This window comes from Guillardia theta (assembly GCF_000315625.1).
Source record: "Guillardia theta CCMP2712 unplaced genomic scaffold GUITHscaffold_42, whole genome shotgun sequence".
Classification (NCBI taxonomy): domain Eukaryota; class Cryptophyceae; order Pyrenomonadales; family Geminigeraceae; genus Guillardia; species Guillardia theta.
In genome coordinates, this window is record NW_005434632.1 from 229,093 (window position 1) to 241,978 (window position 12,886).

Below are 12,886 nucleotides of genomic sequence, written 5' to 3' on the forward strand. Positions count from 1 at the left end.
CAGTCCCGGCGGCCCACTGCCGGGCCGGCCGGCCGGGGCCGGCCGCGGCGGCCGGGCGCCGCCCCGCCGTACGGTCATGATCGGATACGGGCCGGGCCGAGTCCGCCGGGCCCCGCGCCCTCGGGCCGAGTCCGCCGGGCCCCGCGCCCCCGGGCCGAGTCCGCCGGGTCCGCCGGGCCGCTCAGTCGGTGAGGCCTGGCCGAAGCGGCCGGGACTCAACTTAGTTAACGGTACGGTACTCTGGCCCCCGCGTGTCACAGAGGGCCGCTTTCAACACTGGAGGATGAGACAGAGAGAAAATGTTTTCGATCTTAGTTCTCTCTTTTCCAAGTCAGTATGGTATGTGGGGTCTCAGCCGACTCTGCCGCATGCCGCTATCGCCGAAGCTAGTCACGGTTGATACACAAACATCATTGGAGCTCACGTCCTGAACAGGTTGCCAAGTGAGATACAAGGTAATCTTATGAATTCTATTCAGCAATGTAGGAAACTTTTTATGTGCGTTTGTTATTACTGGCAAGCTGCTATTAGCTCGCAGAAAGGATTAAATTGAGCTGGGAAAGAAAAACACACAGCGGTAAATTTGCACAGCGAATCTTTTTCGTGGGGGCCAAGAATCATCCAAGTTCTTGGCCTTATGATGCATCTTGTGTATCCTATCATACATGGTAAAACTTTCTTGCTTGTCCAGGTAGAAGACTGATTGGAAACCTTCGATCGAACCTGTTCGTCACCTTCCTCCATCCTTCAGTTGACTTTCCGGCTTGTTCTGAGTCGAAGAGATGCATGCCTGGTTGAGCATAAGGAGAGTGTTGGTGGCTGATATTCTTTGAGCAATGCCAATGTTGACAATCCCTGGCCATAGCGCAGGCTGATCGAAAGGAATTCCCGTGTTCAGTGTGCTAGATGGCAGTATAGTGTGTGTTTGCAGGGGAAGTATTGGCCTGCTCGTTGCAGGCTGCAACAAGAGAAAAGGTTGGCTTTGGAGCAGCGGGGGATTCCATGCTTGATTGCCAGCCAAGAGCATCTCAATTCCTGTCGGTGGCTGAAGATTCCGCAGAGCCTCCAAGCCAACAATCTGGGCATCTGGACGTTGATGGACGAATGGCTGAGCAGCTAAAATCCTAGACTTGGCTTCTTCGATGGGCAGACCAAGTGCTGCATGTTGGTTGTCTACTGTCGACGACCCAGCTTCAGATGATGACGACGAACATGACGATGAGTTGAAGTAACAGGTCGATGATGACGACGACGACGACGACGACGCATCGTTGGGTTGTTGACGTCTTGACTCAGCAACCTTTTTCCGGAGAGTCTGATCAGATTTGTGTGAGTGACATCGTCGTTTCCTTGGCTTGGAGTCGGTCACTCCCAACGGTCGTCCAGGAGGACGCTTGTTACTCTTCTCGTACTGCTCCACCTCCGCCGGTGTCCACAACGGCATAGTAGCCTTTACCCAAGTTCGACGATCCCAGACATCTCGGACGGACTTTGAGCTAACACCATACTCGTTTGCCACCAAGCAGCTGTCTGCGGTCTTAAATTTCGTGTTCATCTTTCTCTTTGCAAAGATCTCCACAGCGATCTCTTCCGAGATCACAGCCCTCTTGTCCTTGTTCTCCGCCTTCTCGGTCTCCTCCGCCATACTAGAATTTGACATAGTCTTGTTCGATTTTTGTTTTCTCACTCTTCCTGCCTTCTTCCTCTTCTCATCTTCTCATCCTCTTCGGGCACACATTTGTTCATTTGTTCATCCCGGTCAAGCATACCTCATCCCCCTCGTCCAAATAGCTACCCCTACCACTGCCCTACCACTGTTTATGAGTACCCACGTTTTCACATCGATACATCCTCCAAAAGGTTCCGCGATACCACCTCCACCCCCTAATTTTCTGTGTGAGTTCTGGATGAGGGTGGGTGTATTCTCTAAAACATTTTTTTTCAGTGGGAAAACTCTCAGGGAAAGTAAAATCGCAACGTTTCCGTGGGATTCTCCTCTCCGAGGGTGTAGGTGGGGTGGTAGGTGATTGATACGAATCTTTTCAGGGACCATGGGGTGAGGGTAAGACTATATGGTATTTTCCTATAAGAAGATCATATGATTATGAGTAGGTTGAAGGCCAAAGGAAACAACCATATCCCTCAACCTCATGAGAAAAAAAGGCGCAGAGGGTAGTTGGGGAGGATTTGTTCATCCACGAAGGATTCATAGGGTAGGGTGATCAAAAGAAAGGGGTCATGACGTGCTAATCATGTAAGGGGGGGTACTTTTTACCGAAAGAAGAGGATCAAAGTCCCATGTCGGTACGCTTGAAATTTCAGTACTAGGTGGGGTGGTGAAACCCAGGGTAGACAGCACATGGTAGTCAGGGAGGATTTATTGCCAAAAGCAAAAACTCATCCCAGACCACAAGGTTTCATCTCGAAATTTGGCCCTCAAATTTCAAGTATTTGACTTGAAAGAAAAGCCTTTTCGATGTTCCGATATGAAGTTTAAAACTATGCTTCCGAGTCGGCCCCGCCGCCTTTACCGGCTGAACGGTGAGTGCCGCACTGAGTGCGGGGCCCGGCCCGTGCAGTGCCGTGTGACTCGACGGTGGCAGTGCCGAGCTCCGACACAGCCACTGTAGGCATTGCCGCAGTGCCCTCATTGAAGTTCAAGTTCAACGCAAGTGCCCGGGTTTTGACTCTCGGAAGTTCGGGATCAGTGGCAGTGTGATGGCAATCGGACTCCCGGGACTCGCGCTCGGGCCGGGCCGAATACGGCGGCCTCAGCCGAGAGTTATGATCTTCAGTGTCAGTCAGGCCAAACGGCGAGGAGAGAAAAGACAGCGAGAACCAAACCTATTCCTGCCGACTGCTGTCCCCCAAACTTAACTGATACCTTCACTTGAACGGCGAAAACTTAACTGATACCTTCACTTAACGGTTGAACAGTGAGTGACTCCGAGTCCGCCCGGAGTCAGTGAAGCCGAACCGTCGGAATGCCATGTCGCAGTGGCAAGTGAAACAGTGCCGACATGGATATCCTTAATCACATCCCCAACCTCCTGCTTATTCTTGATCTCCGACGGAGGCGTGGCAAAGCGCATAACTTTCATGATCTGAACGTCCTGCAGACAGACGTCACTTACCTTTCCCTTGAAAACAAATGCATCATTCGCGGGCTTGTCGCACACCAACGAGCAAGGGCCCGCCCAAAAGACGGCCTTGCTGGATGCCTTGAATGCCCGTTTATTCTGCTGAAGCTGTATGGACACAGAACCGACAAAATCAAACTTGCTGCACATACCACCTTTGCACAGATCATGCCCGACAGTAAGATATCTCTTTTATTTGTATCTGAATCGTCATACAAATGACGTTTAGTTTCGTGCTTTTCGATGATTGGTGCCTGCACATAGAGCGTGTAGCTTGTTCCTTCTTGTACGATCAACCCAAGGTTGTCCAGAAAGCATCGGTCGGGTGGGTCTGTACCCTGTCGACGATGCTTGATAATCGCGAGCATGAGCCTCTTGTACTCCAGACACTCTTGCACGTTGTACGGGCCGTCGCTTCGCAAGTACAGCTGGATCCGCTGCTGCAATATGTCCACGTCGTCGCTGACAGAGTTGACCGACGGCTGAAACGCCGCATCCATTAGATACACCGAATCTGGACCTAACCAAGAGGTTACCTGTACTATCCACAAAAGATGTGCTTGAGGAAGAGATCCTGGACTCAACCCCCACTAAAGGTCTCTGCTTATACACAACATCCTCGTGTTCGAAATCTTGATTGTTGGTATGGGCATATCTTTCTACGCGGACCTGAAGCATGTCCATCAACATTGCCTTCACATCTATTCCCATCGTCGTGAGCTTTTCATATACCATGGACCAGCCCATCCCAGCGAACAACCCATGCAATTGGATGAACGAAACGGCAGCGCTGGATGGTCTCTCGGCCTCGCAAGACGTCTCAGGTGATCCGACTTGCAAACGCATCCGGTCCAGGATCTTTCATCAGCTCAAGGCCTCCCTGTCCTTCGCTGCCATCATCGCGGGTGCGTTCCGGTATGCGTCTCATTCCTTCGGCGGCGGCCACAGCGACATCGCTGGCATGGCGCGGGGGAATGGTCCTTCGCGCAGTTAAGTGAAGGTATCAGTTAAGTTTGGAGGACAGCAGTGGGCAGTATAAGGGTTGGCTCTCGCTGTCTTTTCTCTTCTCGTCGGTCGGCCTCAAGATGAATAGTTTCGAGAAGGAGTGTTTTCATCGGGAGGATGTGTTTGGGGGTAGTGGCAGTTGAGGGGTGGGGTGATGTCAGAAAACCTTCTTGGACTTGTGCGGAGACGGAGGGAGTAGGGTGGTGGGGAAAATATATCCCCACCAAACGTAAATTTGGTGCTGCGGAGTGCCTGGCAAGAGGAGGGAAGGGGAAGAAAAAGTTGAGGTAACTGGTGACCACGAGCAAGGATGGAAGAGACGATGCAAGCATCAGGAGGCGACTCAAGACAGAAAGACAAAAGAGCCGTCATATCCGAAGAAATCGCTGTGGAGATCTTTGCAAAGAGAAAGATCTCCTTTAGTTCGAAGCAAAAATCGGCTCACAGCTCCCTGGTGGCCGCCCAGCATGGAGTTAGTCCTAAGTCCGTTCGAGATGTCTGGGATCGTCGAACTTGGGTAAAGGCTACTATGCCGTTGTGGACACCGGCGGAGGTGGAGCAGTACGAGAAGAGTAACAAGCGTCCTCCTGGGCGGCCTCTAGGTAGGACTGACTCTAAACCAAGGAAGCCTCGATCAAGGGCTCAGACGGACATAAAGAAGAACGTCAACGAAGTTCTCGCATCCGTCTCTTCAAAGAACAAGTTGAAGACCAAGAAAGGCTCGAGCTCGTCTTCACCTCTTGACCTGGCTTCGTCTTCGTCGTCCCCGTCTACGACATTCTCGATGGGCAGCGAAGACTCCAATTGTTCAATATCGAAGGATGGTTGCTCACAGCCATCACAGCAACACGATACTCGGGAGAATTCATCCGTTTCCCCTCCGAACCTCTCTTCTTTTCAGATGCTTGTCTGCAAGTCTTTGGAGGCCTTGACTCAGGCCCAGACACAAGTCCACAACACGTGTTACCCTCTACCTACTCATGCAAACAAGCGCTCGAACCCTTGCGTCGACGAGCAGACCAGGCCTGGATGGGAAGAGCCAAATGCGCAGATAAAGCCTGCAATCAAGATTGAGGGGTTGAGACCTTTGATGACGAGGATGCCAGCAACTTCGCTGCTGCCTACAAGCCTGCAAGGAGGACTAGCAGGGGGTCCATGTGCTACAGCGCTATGGCAGCAGGCGGCGAGGATCAGGCTAGAAAGCCTTGCAGCCAGCAACTCTCTGCTGATGCTGAGACATAGACTCAACTCCTTTGAACAAATAATGAAGGGGAGGGAGGGCGGACAGTTGGGCCCTACTCAATAAAGTACGGTAGAAAGCAGGTAGGGGTCAAACTTAGGAATCATGAGTCATGGGTTTGAAGCGGTGTGCTGGCTGTATATAAACTGTTGATTTCACTGAGTCAACTTGCGGCAAGTTTCCTGCTGGCCGCGTCGGAGCCGGGACCGGCCGCCGGCCCAGCGCGCTGGCAGGCGTTAGTCATCCCAGTCCGAGTGTTGACGGCGTTGAACCAGCGGCGTTGAACCTGCGTTGAACCTGTCTCTTTACAGTGCTCTTCAGCTGCCAGCTCTTTCAAAGGTACTGAGTAGCTCTTTAGCTCACTGTGTGGTCGAAGCGGCGGGGATGAAGGCAAACAGTGGAAGGCAAACCAGGAGGCAACCTGGAAGCTGCGTGGACTGCTGCGTGGAAGCAGTGCGTGGAAGGCAAACCTCACGGTGTGGTCGAAGCGGGGATGAGGGCAAAGGGATCCGAGGCCGAGAGCAGCAGGATGCTTTGTTGGGAGGCAAGGGAACACAAGCAGCAGAGCAAAGCTAGAGGAGGCCGAGGAGAGGAGCTGTATCTCTGCATGCCATGATGTTGGAAGGTAGTGCAGTACGAGGCGGAAGGAGATGCGGGTCAGGAGGAGGCGGCGATTGGAACGAGGGGGAAGAGGAGGAGCGAAAGGAAGCAAAGGCAAGAAGGTGCAAGGACGAGGACGCGGAGGAGGAGCGGTTGTGGGGAAGGGACATCCCACATCACCCTAATGTTACATGTGATCAGCGATGCAAACGCCTGCGTATCCTCCTCTCCCCGACGATCTCGTGTCGAAGCCCAAGTATGCAGGTCACTCACGAGCCTCGAGTTGACGTTGCTGAGGGAGACTTGTCCTACCAGTGATCGGAGGGTCTGGAGTGACAGTTGCAGGAGAGGAGAGGTTCTCCTTCAAGACCTCTCTGGGATGGGTGAGATGAAACCTGGAGCTGCCTCGGCCATGACGGGCTTTGCTCCCGCAGTTGGTCAACATCTCCTTTTTGGACCAGGAGAAGAGAGTTCTGTTTGTCAATCGTCATCTCTGCACGAGCTGGGATGAGGTACGTGGAAGGTTGCAAGGAGCGCTCCTAACGTGCTGCTCAGTCGGGGAAGGCGACATACGCCCCCCCGCACGTCGTCGACTTCCATGTCATTCTCTACGGGCTCAAGAAGCTGAACGTACGCGATGCTCCCTATTCTCTACGTGTATCTTGTCTGGAGAAAGACGGACTCTGTGCAGGTCAAAGGTGTCTGTGCCATCGGGTCGACTGGGTCCCTCCGTCCCAAGACGGTGCCATGCCTGCTTCCGTCCTGCTCCCCTCGTGAACATCAGCAGGTCCCCGTTGGCTCCATCGTCATGCCTGACGATTACGCGTTTGTCCTTCCTGGCAAGAGAGCATCTCCCTCCTGACAGAGAGTCGTTGATGTCTCGTTTTCAGCTCCCGTCACCTTCTGGGGAAAGATTCCCATGGGCACATTCCAGGTGCTTGCGATCAACCGTAGCTGCCTCTGACGACTTTCTGCTGCAGCCATCGGGGGTTGAAGAAGGAAAGATTCATTTCGCTCCGGCCTCCAAGGTGTGATGACTTTGAGCATACGAGACGCGATGCATCTCTCAAGGACACAAGGATGATGCTGAGCCCCCATCAGGATGACAGCGATTGGGTCAACATGCGTTCGTGGGTTCAGAAGGTGGCGATTTTCAACCTTGACCATGGCATGACATGAACTTTGCGGACAGGTTCTCGCTCCTGTTCTGAAAGAGCATCAAGGAAAGATCAAGATGGTGTGTGAGCTCGGGAGAGGATCAGAAACGTGTCTCTTGTCCTCAAAGACTGACTGCTCAACGAAAAAAGGCTGAGGGACAAGAGGAGAAGAACTGGCCGTCGGTGTTTGGTTGCGAAGTTGGAGTTGACGTGAAGGTTGCAAGTTCCGACTGAATGGTGTCAGTAGATTGACTTCGCACCTGCAGCTCTCTTACGTCCAGACTTGCGGCCCGAGGTTTGAGACCAGATCTGAGATCCAGGTGTTGTAAGCTTACCCGACTTCCACTCGAGAGTTTGAGAGTGCTTTCATGATTTTGTCAAGTCCCAGATGTTACGTTCTCTGCGTGTGACTTGCAAAATCCTGCAGACTTATGCTACACTGGGGCACATTGTTGGGATGACGTGCGCGTCGGAATGGACACTAGCGCAGGTTTGTTCCCCTTGCTCGTACTTCTCCCCATCATCTCCCTCCTCCCGTTTTGCCCTGCCATGAACATCGTCACTGTACTGATACTGACATCACCTTGTATTGACTGAGTTGTGTATCACTTTGATTGTCAAGAAGCGACATTGACCTCGAACTCTGACTTCTTCTCTTCCTTCTTCTACTCCTCCTCTTTTTTGTCCCGCTCCCGCTTCCCCTCCTGCTCCTGCTCCTGCTCCTGCTCGTGCTCCTGCTCCTGCTCCTGCTCCTGCTCCTGCTCCTGCTCCTGCTCCTGCTCCTGCTCTTGCCCGACTTTCTTTTCCTCATCTCCGCCTCTCACAGGAGCTCTGTCTGCCGTACGTCCTCGTGTGTGCGGTAGACAACAGCGCCAACGGCCTGAGCCTCCACCCCGGGGGTCCCGTGCAGGAATATCTGGACCACAAGGGAGACATCGCTGAGGTCAGGAGAGGAAGAGAGGAGGAGAGGGGGAAGTGGAGGTGTAGAGGAGGAGAGAAGTAGAGGTGTAGAGGAGGGAGTCCAAGGATGGGTGGGGAGAGGGAAGGGCAGAGGAAGGAAAAGGGGTCAGGGAAGGAGGTGAAGGGGTAGGAGGTGGTTGGAATGGATTGGGGAGACAGAGGGGGGGGGAGATATGTTGGATGGAGCAGGAGAGATGCTGGAGCAGGAGGAGAAAGTGGAGTCTTGTTCGTCTCCAGTCTCTTCCCGGTGGAGGGTGACGATCTACAGGTGACGTCTAGCCTTGTCAAATGCCTTACGACAGGCCTGGGAGCTGGAGGGCCCGATGGAAAATGGTGAGGAGGGAAATGACCGAGAGTTGAAGAGTGTGCTTGCTGGAGATCAAAGAGATGGTGCATTCAGCCTCGATATCTTGTTGCGAGGAGAGTGTGTTAGAAACAAGGTTTGTTCACCACCGAACAAGTACAAGTGTTGATCAGAAAGGAAGTAAGGAACAAGTACAAGTGTTGATCAGAAAGGAAGTAAGTTCGGAGAGACATGCAGTCATCCTGCTATGAGTCGTTCCCTCTTCCCCGTCAACTCTCCTCAGCCGTCTCGATACCCTTGAGGCAGGAGGGCACGCGAAGGTTTTGATTCTTCAAGAACTTATAGAACCTGTAACTTTCTCACCCGAACAAGCCTGGTTGCTCTCCTCCCCCTCCTCCAGCATCCCCCCCCTCCGTCTCCCTCTCTCTCTCTGGTTGTTCCCTTCCCTCTCTCCTCTCTCCCTCCCTCCTTTCATCTCTCTCCTGGCCCTTGCCTCCTCTGCTAAATCCTCTATCCTCCTCCACTCTCCTCCTCCCTGGCGTTGTCCTTGAATCCTCGACCTCCCTACAACTTCCCCTTGTCACTGCCTCCTCTCTCTCCCTCCCTCAGTTCTCTTCATCCACCCCTTACATCTTGCTTCCTGGAAGCTTTACAATCTCGTCCTGTGCCTGTACAAAAACATTACCTATCCCTCCCTCCTCCCTCCTCCCTCCTCCCTCTTCATTTCTTCCCCCCCCCTCCCTTCACCATCCTCCTCCTTCCCTCTCCCTTGTCCCTCACCTTCTCCATCAGGCTCATCAGTTTCTCCTCCTCCTTCCCCGTCATCTGCGGCATGCTTCCTGCATCGGCGACAACGTGAGGACAAGCAGGGGCGACGAGAAGAGGAAGAACAGCGAAGAGAGAGGGAGATAGGAGGAGGAGAGAGGGAGAGGGGAGGAGGAGGAGAGCGGAGAAGGTTAGATTCTTTGGATGCAGCAGAAACAGCTAGGATGCAGTCATGGAGGAGAAGAAGACGTGGACGAGACAAGGAGAGAAGAGGACCGTTTCTGCTCCTCGTCTGTCGCCGCCTTGCGTCCGTTACCATGTCCTTCCAGGAATCGACCGGGACGTACCATGCTCCTGGGGGAGGATGAGAATAAAAGAGGGAAGATAGAGTGAGGAGAAAGGGGGAGGAGAGGGGGCGAGGGGAGATGCGAGAGGAAGGCAGCGAGGAGAGAAGAGGAGGAGGAAAGAAGCAGGAGAAAAACAAGAAGGAGGAAGAAGGACGAGAAAGGATGGAGAGGTTGAGGAGGAGGAGGAGGACCGTAGTGAAGAGATCGATATCTAGGAGAGTCTTTCGGCACTCTGGGTATGACAGATCGAGAGCTGACAGGCAAAAATTTTCGATCCCACAAGTCCGGGACCACCTGCTGCTAGTTACACCCTGTCTGACCTCCTCTTTTTCTCTTCCTCCTCCTACCCGCCGATCCTTGACAAACGATTCGTCCATGTCAGCTTCATGCCTGACGAGAGAATCAGAACCGGGTGAGGGGGTCATAGGAGGAAGAAGAAACGAAGCTCCTCGCAGCCCTCGAATGCAAGCAAGAGAAGTGGAAGAGAGAGTGCAGGAATAGCAACGAAAGAAGTAGTCAGGAGGAGGATGATATCAGGGACGACAATGAAGGCGGGAGATGCTGAGGCAGGAGGAGGAGGGTGGGGAGGGGGAGGAGGGGGAGTAGAAGGGGTAGGGAGAGAGGGGAAGAGGGGGAGGAGGGGGAGGGGGACCTGAGCTCGTTGGGGAGGTTTTCTGCGATTTTGACGCGAGTCGGAGCATGCCAGATGATAGGAGGGATGATGTCTTCGACTACACTTGAGCTTCAGCAGCAGCAGCAGCGACCGTTGCACCCTCCTTACCTCTTGGCTGCGGCGCTGACGAAGTTCGAGCTGGTAGGGCTGCAGTCACCTGTGGCTGGTAAGGGGAGGCAACACAGATCTCGCCTGTGCTCTACCTTCTCCTGTTGGTTCCCCTGCTCCCCTTGCTCGGCTTCCTCCTCCTCCTCCTCCTCCTCCTCCTCCTCCTCCTCCTCCTTTTCCTCTTGCGCAACTTTAACAGCGTTCTGCGGGGCATGCGGATCATATCGAGTTGAGGGGAAGCGAGGTTCATACCTGATGGCTTGCTGGAGTTTCTTGCTCCTCCACTCCACCCTGCCAGCAGGGACGGCGGTCAGCGACGAGGGACGAAAACGGCGGGGTGGCATGTTGGCAGCATGACGGAGGGAACAAAGGTTAGGAGAGGGAGGGTGGGGAAGGAGGTCAGGTGGAGGGGTCAGGTGACAACCCGCTGTATCTGCTGGAACTTGACGTACTGTTTCCTTAAATCTTCCGCGTCCAGCTCCATCAGCAGCCTGCGGGCAAGCAGCCGGTCGGAAACAAAACTTTCGCCTCCTCCCTCCTCCCTCACTTCTCGTAGTCCATGTCATCGTACATTCCGTCAAGTTCACGCTCGTCCAAGGTCTTGTCTTCCCGCTTCCTGAGCTCTCCGCAGTCACGCCACGAGCTCATGTGTGAAATCGCTTCTCACTGCAAGGGAATTGTTGTCCGGACATCTTTCAAGAACCTCCATGTGACGCCCTGAACGACGTTATCAGGCACAAACAAAATCCAGCGCAGGGAACACAAAACAAAACAAAACAAAACAAACCTCAATAGGAGAAACAACAAAACACAGCACAACAGAATCTGGGCAGTAGGAGCAACACAAGACAACAAAAACTCAAGATAGGTACAAGACTACCTGGATTGACTGCGATCGACTAGTTGAGGGAGGTCTGGAAAGGAAACTCATCAACAAACGAGTATCTCAGTAACGGACATCAAGACATGAAAAGATCTTTGAAGAGATTCTTACTTGATGGTTGTTTCAACCCGAGGCGTTCTTCGTTGCCTGAGATGTGTGATGAGGGAGGGGATGGAGGAAGGGGAGGAAGGAAGGGAGGGAAGAGAGGGGAGGGAGGAAGGGAGAGATGGAGAGAAGGGGAGGAAGGAAGGGAGGGAAGAGAGGGGAGGGAGGAAGGGAGAGATGGAGAGAAGGGAAGGGGAGGAAGGGAGGGAGGGAGAGAAGGCAAGGGAAGGGGGTCGAGAAGGGGAGGAGGTTTACCCAAATCTCTCCGTCTGCCATCCTTTCTTCTTGCCCTTCCTCGATGTGACCTCTGCAGGAGCATATCACATGTCTGCCGCCTAAGGAAGGGAACCAAAGGGAGACAGCCACACGGGGAATAGTGGCAGAAATTGAGACGGATATGGAGGAGATTGTGGTGGTGGTGGTGGTGGTGGAGGAGGAGGAGGAGGAGGAGGAGGAGATGGAGATGAAGGATGACGACGAGGAGGAAGAGACGGAGACGACAGGAGGAGAGATAATGGGACTGACAAACATCGAGACCAAAACTTCATCGCCTCATCACTCACCTTGATATCTAGAAGTCAGCCACACCTTGCTCTCCCCATACTTCCCCCCGAAGGAGCTAGCCAGCACCGGAGCATCAGGACATAGAGGAAGTGACAGCCTGCTGTACCTGAGGTTCTCGAAACCGTGTATCGGGGGAACGACAAACTTCCTTACGGCATCTTGCTCCCCCTTCCTCCCGCGGGACAGCTGCATACAAGGACGTCAACATGCGCTGGGGCACAAGGAGGAGAACGAGGTACCGCGGGTGTGATCCCCGTTGCTGAAGGAAACTTGAAGGGATGGACTACGTGGGAAAATCCTTCTGCCTGTCGCTTTCCCGCCATGTTTCATGCGACGATGCCACCGGTCTGTTATAATCCCTGCCATGCAATTAACATGATGGTTTGGACGGACTAGCACGCTCTCTCTCCTGCCTTTCTTCCTTCCTGTCTTTGCCTTTCATCCTCCCCTCCACCACTGTCAGTTTCCTTTCATCTCTACCTGTCACTTTTCTCCTCTTTCTCTCCCTCTCCCTCTCTCTGTCTCTGTCTCTGTCTCTCTGTCTCTGTCTCTGTCTCACTCTGTCCTCTCCCTCCTTCCCTCGCTCGCTCGATCTTTACCAACCCCCCCCCCCTCCTCCCCATCGCTCACCAGTACTCTCTCTCTCTCTCATTCTCTCGCGCCGCAGTGAAAGTCCCAAAGTATTCTGGACTTGTACTCCCGAAGAAATTAACGGCCTGTCATATGGATCACCTGGAACATGCCATGACAACACCTGGCGCACACCAAGATCGCATAGATGGAAGTTATCAACAACATGATCAGGAACGCGTTTGAGAACAGGGACGATGGAGGAGCACAGGGAGTTAATGATCTGAAATCACATCGAGACGTCAGTACAGGCAACTCGCTTCCTGGTGGGCTCACGAGGCGAAGAGAAGCTAGTCTTCCGAAGAGGCGCATCACTCGGAAAGCCCTGGAGATAAACTTGAGATGAGGATTATGTGGTGTTGGAGGGGATTGTTGGATGACGATGAAAAAGGAGAACGTGTAGTC

General features: G+C 53.4%; 5 protein-coding genes across 5 annotated transcripts; 2 read left to right on the plus strand and 3 right to left on the minus strand.

Annotated features, from left to right (window-relative positions):
- Positions 1-730: 730 nt before the first annotated feature.
- GUITHDRAFT_109903 (hypothetical protein) lies at positions 731-1,645 on the minus strand (the record flags this gene model as incomplete). Its single annotated transcript, XM_005831043.1, has 1 exon — positions 731-1,645. The coding sequence occupies one exon, from the start codon at positions 1,643-1,645 to the stop codon at positions 731-733; it is 915 nt and encodes a 304-aa protein (XP_005831100.1).
- A 1,273-nt stretch (positions 1,646-2,918) lies between these two features.
- On the minus strand, positions 2,919-3,640 carry GUITHDRAFT_109904 (hypothetical protein; the record flags this gene model as incomplete). The annotated part of the gene is made up of 2 exons (XM_005831044.1): positions 2,919-3,248; positions 3,293-3,640. The coding sequence occupies 2 exons, from the start codon at positions 3,638-3,640 to the stop codon at positions 2,919-2,921; spliced, it is 678 nt and encodes a 225-aa protein (XP_005831101.1).
- A 780-nt stretch (positions 3,641-4,420) lies between these two features.
- On the plus strand, positions 4,421-5,546 carry GUITHDRAFT_153064 (hypothetical protein). The gene has a single exon (XM_005831045.1). The coding sequence runs from the start codon at positions 4,456-4,458 to the stop codon at positions 5,449-5,451; it is 996 nt and encodes a 331-aa protein (XP_005831102.1). The 5' UTR covers positions 4,421-4,455; the 3' UTR covers positions 5,452-5,546.
- A 642-nt stretch (positions 5,547-6,188) lies between these two features.
- On the plus strand, positions 6,189-9,539 carry GUITHDRAFT_139973 (hypothetical protein; the record flags this gene model as incomplete). Its single annotated transcript, XM_005831046.1, has 18 exons — positions 6,189-6,249; positions 6,301-6,368; positions 6,447-6,497; positions 6,541-6,615; positions 6,677-6,727; positions 6,851-6,919; positions 6,966-7,013; positions 7,087-7,128; positions 7,178-7,222; positions 7,293-7,358; positions 7,409-7,462; positions 7,570-7,632; positions 7,969-8,123; positions 8,292-8,370; positions 8,405-8,542; positions 8,580-8,621; positions 9,199-9,261; positions 9,501-9,539. 18 exons carry the CDS (start codon positions 6,189-6,191, stop codon positions 9,537-9,539), a joined length of 1,209 nt encoding a protein of 402 aa, XP_005831103.1.
- A 1,172-nt stretch (positions 9,540-10,711) lies between these two features.
- GUITHDRAFT_109908 (hypothetical protein) lies at positions 10,712-12,174 on the minus strand (the record flags this gene model as incomplete). Its single annotated transcript, XM_005831047.1, has 8 exons — positions 10,712-10,790; positions 10,847-10,915; positions 10,967-11,016; positions 11,180-11,213; positions 11,543-11,594; positions 11,851-11,906; positions 11,958-12,037; positions 12,091-12,174. The coding sequence occupies 8 exons, from the start codon at positions 12,172-12,174 to the stop codon at positions 10,712-10,714; spliced, it is 504 nt and encodes a 167-aa protein (XP_005831104.1).
- Positions 12,175-12,886: the final 712 nt, after the last annotated feature.

What these genes read in the sequence shown, in the direction of transcription:
- GUITHDRAFT_153064 (XM_005831045.1), top strand. Translation starts at nt 4,456, where the DNA reads ATGGAAGAGACGATGCAAGCATCAGGAGGCGACTCAAGACAGAAAGAC.